The following is an 8,295-nucleotide window of genomic DNA, read 5'->3' as shown; positions in this document are numbered from 1 at the left end:
AGGGAGGAGGGCTCTGTGGGAGGAGGCGCTGCGCGCGCGAGAGAGAGGGGAGAGAGAGAGATGCGGGGGAAGGACGATACAGGAGGTGGAAGAAAAGACGAAGAAGACACGCACACACGTGAGCAGGGCCCACATCCCACGTGTCACCAACCGAATCGTTGCGAGGGAGTGCGCGTGGACGCGACCGGCCGAAGCTTCGGCCGGCGCTCCGTCCCGAAACGTTTCCCTATGTGAATTCGAATAGTGATATTTATATGAGTGAATTCTGGTTTTTACCCTCTATTTTGATATTTTTGACATTAATTATCCTATTTAGCAGGATTTCATCCATTTTACCCCATTTAGCAAAAGTTTTGCCACAATTTACCCATTTTAAAATTTTGCGAGCATTCTGATGAGCAGGTCCCAATTGTTAGGTCCACCTAGCATGCCCCATCAACAGTTTTTACCTACCTATTTTTCTCCACGTTGAACCAGTCCTCGCAGCTTCGCTCGACTGGGCTGGCCTGATATAATCGCCAGAGCAGGTCGCTCGCGTCCAACGCACAAGGCGTAAGTTGGGCCGCACCACTCTGGCCTCCAATATTCATAGCACACATTGTTCGCCTTCCTTCGAATCACACACACGCTGCAAACAAAGAAAAAAAAGGATTTCAACAATATTCAAAATGGTGAAAAAACTTTAAATCAATGTACGTCAGTTATAGATGGGTGATATGTATACACGTGATCTTCTAATAAGCATTTTAATTCTGTCTGAATCAAACGCCTCACCGGCCAATGCATGAGTCAGGAAAACTTCATAATACATATATGATGGAGATGGTCAAAATCATGTGGAATGGGGTACGACGTGAGGGCTTGCTTGTTCACCAACCTCGCTGATTTGTTGGACGAGCGGCCCCCATAGATCTACAACCAAGCACAACCTGATGGGGGCATGTACATGGACGCGCCCACGCCGACGTCGGCGAGCTTGATGGAGCCGGATTACATGGGGTCATTTCTTGCCTTGATGTCGCGCCCAGACGTCGGCGAGATTGACGGAGCCGGATTCCACGGGGTCATTTCTTGTCTTGATGTCACGACCATATATAACACCGCTCGAGGAGGTATGAAATCACGCCGCTGCCGTTGCCTGACAATCCCTAACCATAAGTTCGAGCGAGCCTGACGGGTACGTGTGGGCAGAAGCCTGGACGGGCGATGCAATCTATTAGGCGTGAGTAAGGAGCGTGGTCGACTCAGGCATTATGCGTTGGACGAGACGCAAGTGACCTCCATCGGGCCGGTCCGGTCGGGAGAAGCCGTGAGGACTGGTTCACGATAGAGAAAAATAAGCAGGAAAAAACCATCAATGTGGCATGCCAGCTAGACTTTATAATTGGGACCTGTCTGCCAGAACACTCATGAAATTTTAAACAGGGTAAATCGTGACAGAACTTTTGTTAAATGGGGTAAAATGGATGAAATTTCGCTAAATGGGGTAAGTAGTGTCAAAAATGTCAAAATAGGGGGTAAAAACCGGAATTCACTCTATTTATATTTATCCAACAGTATAACACAATAACGCAAGCCCCAAAGTGAACCATATGAACACATATAAAAAGGAAAGTTAACCATGAAAAGTACGTAGTATACAACGATGAGAGCTGCGTGCTCAGCCTTCAGATTTCCACGGGAAGCTCCCTGTACGGCGACGCCAACAGGTGCAGCTGGTTTTTCCTCCTCGCCGTCGAGCCGACGATCATGTCCATGTCGAGCTCATCCGGCCGCATTCCGTTGGGGAGGCTCCAGTTGAAATAGTAGAGAAGTCGCGCAACGATGAGCTCCAGCACGGCGAGCCCGAAGGTGTCTCCAGGACACATCCTCCTCCCGCTACCGAACGGGAGGTACTCGAACTGCAAGCCTTTGAGGTCCCCCGCCGTGCCGCCGTCGAACCTCTCCGGCCTGAACTCCTCCGCGTCGGGCCATTGCTCGGGGCTCCGCGCCATCGCCCACGCGTTGACGATGACCTTGGTTCCCTTGGCGACCTCGAACCCACCGATGTCGCAGGTCTCCCCGCAGAGGCGGGGGAGAAGGAGTGGCAGCACCGGGTTCAGCCTCAGGCCCTCCTTGATCACCATCTTCATGTAGCGTAGCTTGTCGATGAGACCCTCATGGTCGTCCGGGCTCTTGCCGTCGAATGTTCGTCGAACCTCAGCCTGCGCTTTGGCCATCGCATCGGGGTTCCTCATGAGCTCCGACATGATCCACTCGGCGGCCGACGACGTTGTCTCCGTGCCTCCGGTGAGCATGTCCTAAACCACGACGAACATGTATGACTCAAAGAAGAGAAAACGCCGGACATGGTTTAATTTGAGAGCATATATGTCACCACTTACGAATAGGATTGCTTTGATGCTTGTCATGCTGATGGGGACCTCAAGCTTCCCCTCATCCTTGATCCGAAGCAAGACACTCAGGAGGTGTTCTTCTTCATCTCCGGTGGTCTTCGACGTCGTTGCTGTCTTCTTTTTCTCTGCTCGATGTGCCTCGCACTCAGCGATCATCTTGTCAAATATGGCGTCGAGCTGACGGCGCGTTCGCCACAGCCGGCGTGTCAGCCCAGTGGCGACGTCCACGAACCACAGAGACGGGAAGAGGTCCCCGGCGCTGAAACCCCCGCCTTCTTTCACAGCCACTTCGACGACCGGCATGTACTGCTCCTGGAGTTCCTCGCCACACAGCCGGCCGAACGTCGCCTTTGCGGTGATCGAGATCGAGCTCGAACAGAGCAGCCTCCCGAGGTTGACCGGCTCGCCGCCTCGGCCCGCGGCGCCGACCTTCCTCATGAGGGAGCGGGTCTCGCCGTCCCGGACAGGCGCGAGCTGCCGCACCTTGTGCGCGCTGAGGAGCTCGACCATGCAGAGCTTGCGCAGCATCCGCCAGTACGGGCCGTACGGCGCGAAAGCGATGTCCATGTTCCCGTAGAGGATGATGTCCGAGGTGAGCATGCTCGGCCGCGACGCGAAGGTGAGGTCCTTGTCCCGGAGCACCTCCTGCGCCGCCGCCGGAGAGGAGATCACGACGGCGTCGACTTGGCCCAGCCGCAGGGACATCACCGGGCCGTGCTTCCTGGCCAGGTCCCGTAGCGCCGCCTGCGGCTGCGAGGTGAGGAGGTGGAGAAGGTTGCCGATCAAGGGGAGGCACCATGGACCTGGAGGCCGCTTCTTTTTGGATCTGCGGCTAAGCAAGGACGCAAGGATCACCAGTGAGACGACGGAGAGGAAGACGGTGGCTGCGCTTAGCTCCATGTGGATGTCTTGGCTTGGTTTGTTTTGCTGAGGACGAACAGCAAGACAATGCTCTTGCAGTTTTATAAGCCTTGCGATGTCTGGCGGTATCACCAGTCAACTGCACTATGGTAGTATGAATTAAATTCAAATATAATTTATAGGTGCATGTGGAAAGATACCATTCTTTTATCTAACATGTGGAAAGCAAATGACAATAAAAAACATTTGAATTTATGAAAGTACATAAGAGTTGGATATACTAGCAAATTGTCCGTGCACTACATGATTCAAAGTACAAAAATACATGTGCACAAACTTAAAGGAAAAACACTCTAGTTTTTATGGTCTTTTGTCCATGAGGCTCTAGGACCTGATGTTCTCGGACCTGACACTCTGGAAAGCCCTAGACCTGGCAGGGTTTCTTGAAACTCGAACCAACCGGACCAGAAGGAGGAGACGCCGCTTCTGGTTAGTGTTTATAGCGATGACCTGGACCATCTGGAGGACACCTAACAAGATGGTATATCGGTCTTCTTACGGCGGGCCTCTGACTCTACATTCAAACTCTTGGCTTTTTCGCAGCTCTGACACATGCTCTTTAGAGCATTTCCAACAGGCGTCAGACGCGCCGCGCGTAAAAAACAGATTTGCCGCGCGCGCATCGCCTAATTTGGCACGGCGCGCTAAAATGCAGCAGCGCTGGCTTCAGTAGCCGCGCTAAAATGTAGCGTGCGTGTGCCGCTCCAGCAGCGCGCTAAAATGCAGCGCGCGCGACAACATTTTCGGAAGCATAAAAATAAAGATAAATTGCATAGATAAAAAATAAAGATAAATTGCATAGATAAAAAACGATACAAAGGTATTTTACATCGGTGCAACTAGATAGATAGTTCGAAAACATAGATAGATAGAACTACGGTGCAACTAGATAGAAACTACTACGGCATACTAGATACAAACTACTCCAAATCGTTACCACCACCATCACCATCATCATCCTTGTCGGTGTTGTCCGAGGTATCGAGCCAAATGTCGTCCCAACGTTCATCGTTTGACGTGAATATCGACCTCCCACCTGCTGAAACGATGTCGCACTGCGCATTCGCCAATGCCTTCCGCCGACGCCGGTCCGCCCGCTCCGCGCGGCGCCTTGCCGTCCTCTCCGCCCAGTAGGCACGCTCGTCGGCGACGTCCTCCGGGTGGCGACGGCGCCACTCCGCCATGGCTCGCTCGTCCTCCTCGGCGATGAGGAGGCGGCGGCAGCGCCGAGCGTGGTCGGCACGGTCCATGTCAGTGATGAGACGCGGCGGAGGGGCGACGCGCTGCGCCTGCTCGCGCGTGAAGACGTCCCGGAAGTTCATCTGCTTCCGGGGCCTACCCAACCGCCACGCCGCCGCGTCGTACGCGCGGGCCGCCTCGTACGCGCTCCGGAACGACCCGAGGCCGAGCCGGACGTCGCCGGACCGGATCTCGGCGGAGTACCAGCCGTTGGGGCGCTCGCGGACGCCGCGGTAGCCCGACGAACCCCGGCGGCGCGGCGGCATGGTGGCGCGGTGGTGGCGCGGAAAGCGGCGAAACGGCGAGGTTGCGAGGGGAGGGCGTGTGGCTGTGTCTGTGCCCGTGGCGAGCGCGGCATTTTATAGGCGCGCGCAAAGCGGCGCGCCAAATCTACCGCGCCGCGTGCCGCTTTCTCCCGCGCGCGCGTAAACGCTTTCCGCGCGCGGTAACTTACCGCCACCGCTGGAGCGCGCGGAACCATCCGGCGCGCGCTAAACCCAAATTTTATCGCGCGGGCGCGTCTTTTGCAGCACCTGTTGGAGATGCTCTTAGGTAGCAGGACCAGGAATGGTTTAGCAGTATGATGGACGTGATGACGGTGACAACATGTCGCCTTGCCTCGCCGCTTAGCCCTTATGTATTGGCCGCATGGTGGCCTTTTAATTCAGAGTTGGTGTTGTTGTCCCAGTAAACTTATTTTGTATTTGACTTGCCTTGAACTTGTTGTCCAGACATGATGGTTACTTTATATATAAAGCAAAGTGAAAGACTTCTGAGGCTGTTTGGATGCGGTAAGGCAGGAATATAGTTCGTTTGAATAGACGGTGGGCTATGTTGCAAAAAGATGTCACAACTTAACTCAAATGTGTTAGATGCAGATCTGACGATCAGAAATAACGGATAACAGATACACCACCGTCATGAACCGAGTTTATTACAGAGGTAAAGATAAGTGCATGACTACGCCGGGTACAATCTAAAATTACCGTGTTGACCGGTCAGCTTGATAAACAATTGGATGAGCATTATCCAACTGGACAGCTCATCCTGCTTTGTTGGAGAATAGCATTGTCACATGGACAGGTCATCTTTGATTTATTCAAGAAATTGGATTGTTTTTTCCCAGATAATGGATGAGAATAAATAACCATCATCTATGCATTTCAAAGATAGAGACAACCTAAATAATTAGATGGTCAACACGGCAAGCAAAGATGGAAACAGCAGCAAGCAACGTCTATTGCGAAAAATGTTGGGGCTTAACTCCCAGATAGCTTAGTACAACCTATTGTTCCAAGCCCCCACCATGATGTGCTCCTGGTGCTTTCTACGCTGCAACATAGACCAAGACCGTGACTGGTTGATAGAGTAAAACCTTTAGAAAACTAGCTACTAGTAGATATTAATGGAAAGAAGAAAGAAAAAACATATTAATTCTCTCAATAGCCTAGCCTATGGAGTCAACCCAATAGCCCTGCATCGAAGACATATTAATTTTCAACTAACTTAGAGCATCTCCAGTCGCGTCCCCAACAGTCATCCCCCCCCAAACGACTTTTTCGCCGTTGGTGCCGAAAAAATGCCCCAGTCGCGCTCCCAGAAGGCCGAAATTCGCCGGTTCGACCCGTTTTTGGGCCCGGCATTCGCAGGCCGAACCCGACGCACTGGGGGGGGGGAGGGGGGGAGGGGGCTCCGGTGCAAGAGAAAAGCACGTCTGGCCCACACCGTCAGGCGAAAAGTCAAATCTTTCTTCCCGATTTGCCTCCCACCCCCCGCGTGCTCGGCCGCCAACAGGTTGTATCCCGGCGCCGCCCACCGCCCCGCCATCACTAGATAGCCATCCCCGCCGGAAAAAGAGCATAGGTTTCGGCGAGGTAGCCCTTCTGCCAGTAGCTGGGTGATTTTCTGCCGTTTTCGGCCGCGGAGGGGCAGTTTATCGGCGGGTACGCGCCCACCACGCCCGCAAGGTGTTCAGCGATTTGCCTGCCTCGGCAATGGACTCGGACGACGAGGAAGCACTCGCCGCGCTGCTGGAGAAGGAAGCCGAGGTCGACGTTCAGGAAGAGGAGCATCTCATGGTCCCCGCCGCACTACTGGCAAGCAATGAAAAGCCGCGGCGAGGTGGCTTGGCGCCGGGGCGGATGAAAGCAAAGAATCGGCATCGTATCGAAGGCTACTGCATGCTCTACTCCGACTACTTCGCCGACGCTCCACTGCACGGCACAAAACATTTCGGCGCTGTTATCGGATGAGCCGAAAGCTTTTCCTCAGGATTGTGAATTTCATCCGGGAGTTCGACAGCTACTTCAAGTGCAAGAATGATTGCACCGGAAAACTTGGATTCACCTCGATCCAGAAGTGCACGACAACGGTGAGGATGCTTGCATACAGAGCTCCCGGTGATTCACTCGACGACTATGGGCGCATGGCCGAGTCCACCACCATTGAGTGTTTCTACAAGTTCTGTCGGGCAGTGGTGGCAGTGTTTGGACCGCAATACTTGCGAACACCCAATTCGGAAGACACTACTCGGATCCTAGCACAGAATGTAGCAAGAGGATTTCCTGGGATGCTCGGAAGCATCGACTGCATGCATTGGAAATGGAAGAACTGTCCATTTGCTTGGCAGGGGATGTACAAAGGCGCCAAAGACGGTTGCAGTGTGGTACTTGAGGCGGTGGCCACACAGGACCTCTGGATTTGGCACTCCTTCTTTGATATGCCAGGAACTCACAATGACATCAATGTGCTGCAGTGCTCCCCTGTCTTTGCCAAGCTTGTTGAAGGTCATTATCCTCCGGTGAACTTCGAGGTCAATGGGCGGCACTACAACAAGGGGTACTACCTAGCTGATGGCATCTATAAGAGGTGATCTATATTTGTGAAGACTATCTCAAATGATGTGCCAAGAGGCAAGAAGGCCCACTTTGCCAAGGTGCAAGAAGCTTGTAGGAAGGATGTCGAGCGGCCATTTGGTGTGCTCCAATCTCGATTTGCTGTTGTCCGGTACCCTGCTCAGACCTGGTCGAAAGATCAAACGTGGGAGATCATGACTTGTTGCGTCATCTTGCACAACATGATCATCGAGAGCGAGCAGGAAGAGCCAGTGTTTGTCACTGAACCATACTACAGGCAGGGTCCTCTAGCCCAAGTTGATCACTATCTACCGGAAACCTGGACTGCCTACCTCAGTGTTCATCAGGAGATCCGAGACCCACAGGTGCATCATCAACTACAGCAGGATCTATTGGAGCACCTATGGAGGCTCAAGGGCGACGTCGGGCTCGAGGTGTGATGAAATATGAGTTTTTATTTGTTGAACTATATAATTTGTATTGAGCTATTTGTTGTTGCACTATTTTGTTGAACTATTTGATTTTTGTGATTAACTATGTGATTTGAAAAATATTTATGTTGAGAATTCAACGTCGAACCACGCCGAATATGAGCCGGTTCTCATCCATATTGGGCCTTTATTCGCCAAAAGTGGGCCGAAAACTGGACCAATATCGGCGCCTAGGGGCGACGGCTGGATGCCCAACCGCCCCCAGCGCCGATTGTACCGCCGGCTCGCCTCCACGCGGCGATTTTTATGCCTCCTGAGGGGCCAACGGCTGGAGGTGCTCTTAGTTTCTGAAAGATGTTGTGCATATGATCCAAGGCAATTCCTATTCGCCACTCATTGTGTGAAAAAGAGGTGATCCGCACACAACTCTAATGTCTTGGGTCACACCCATTA

At 52.8% G+C, this 8,295-nt stretch overlaps 2 protein-coding genes across 2 annotated transcripts; both read right to left on the bottom strand.

The window, feature by feature from the left end:
• Positions 1-1,518: 1,518 nt before the first annotated feature.
• LOC125549032 (cytochrome P450 CYP99A1-like) lies at positions 1,519-3,318 on the bottom strand. Its single transcript, XM_048712533.1, has 2 exons — positions 2,385-3,318; positions 1,519-2,300 (listed from the first exon to the last, which is right to left on the bottom strand). Exons 1-2 carry the CDS (start codon positions 3,294-3,296, stop codon positions 1,668-1,670), a joined length of 1,545 nt encoding a protein of 514 aa, XP_048568490.1. The 5' UTR covers positions 3,297-3,318; the 3' UTR covers positions 1,519-1,667.
• A 919-nt stretch (positions 3,319-4,237) lies between these two features.
• On the bottom strand, positions 4,238-4,834 carry LOC125547124 (dehydration-responsive element-binding protein 2C-like). The gene has a single exon (XM_048711127.1). It carries the CDS (start codon positions 4,820-4,822, stop codon positions 4,238-4,240), a length of 585 nt encoding a protein of 194 aa, XP_048567084.1. The 5' UTR covers positions 4,823-4,834.
• Between the last annotated feature and the right edge of the window lie 3,461 nt (positions 4,835-8,295).

The sequence above is a fragment of the Triticum urartu genome, chromosome 3 (genome assembly GCF_003073215.2).
Source record: "Triticum urartu cultivar G1812 chromosome 3, Tu2.1, whole genome shotgun sequence".
Lineage (NCBI taxonomy): Eukaryota > Viridiplantae > Streptophyta > Magnoliopsida > Poales > Poaceae > Triticum > Triticum urartu.
Note: the sequence above shows the minus strand (reverse complement) of the source record. Positions and strands in the feature narration are given on the sequence as shown.

What these genes read in the sequence shown, in the direction of transcription:
- LOC125549032 (XM_048712533.1), bottom strand. Translation starts at nt 3,296, where the DNA reads ATGGAGCTAAGCGCAGCCACCGTCTTCCTCTCCGTCGTCTCACTGGTG. An exon ending in GCATCAAAGCAATCCTATTC is followed by an intron (nt 2,301 to 2,384) that starts GTAAGTGGTGAC and finishes GTCGTGGTTTAG; the next exon opens with GACATGCTCACCGGAGGCAC.
- LOC125547124 (XM_048711127.1), bottom strand. Translation starts at nt 4,822, where the DNA reads ATGCCGCCGCGCCGCCGGGGTTCGTCGGGCTACCGCGGCGTCCGCGAG.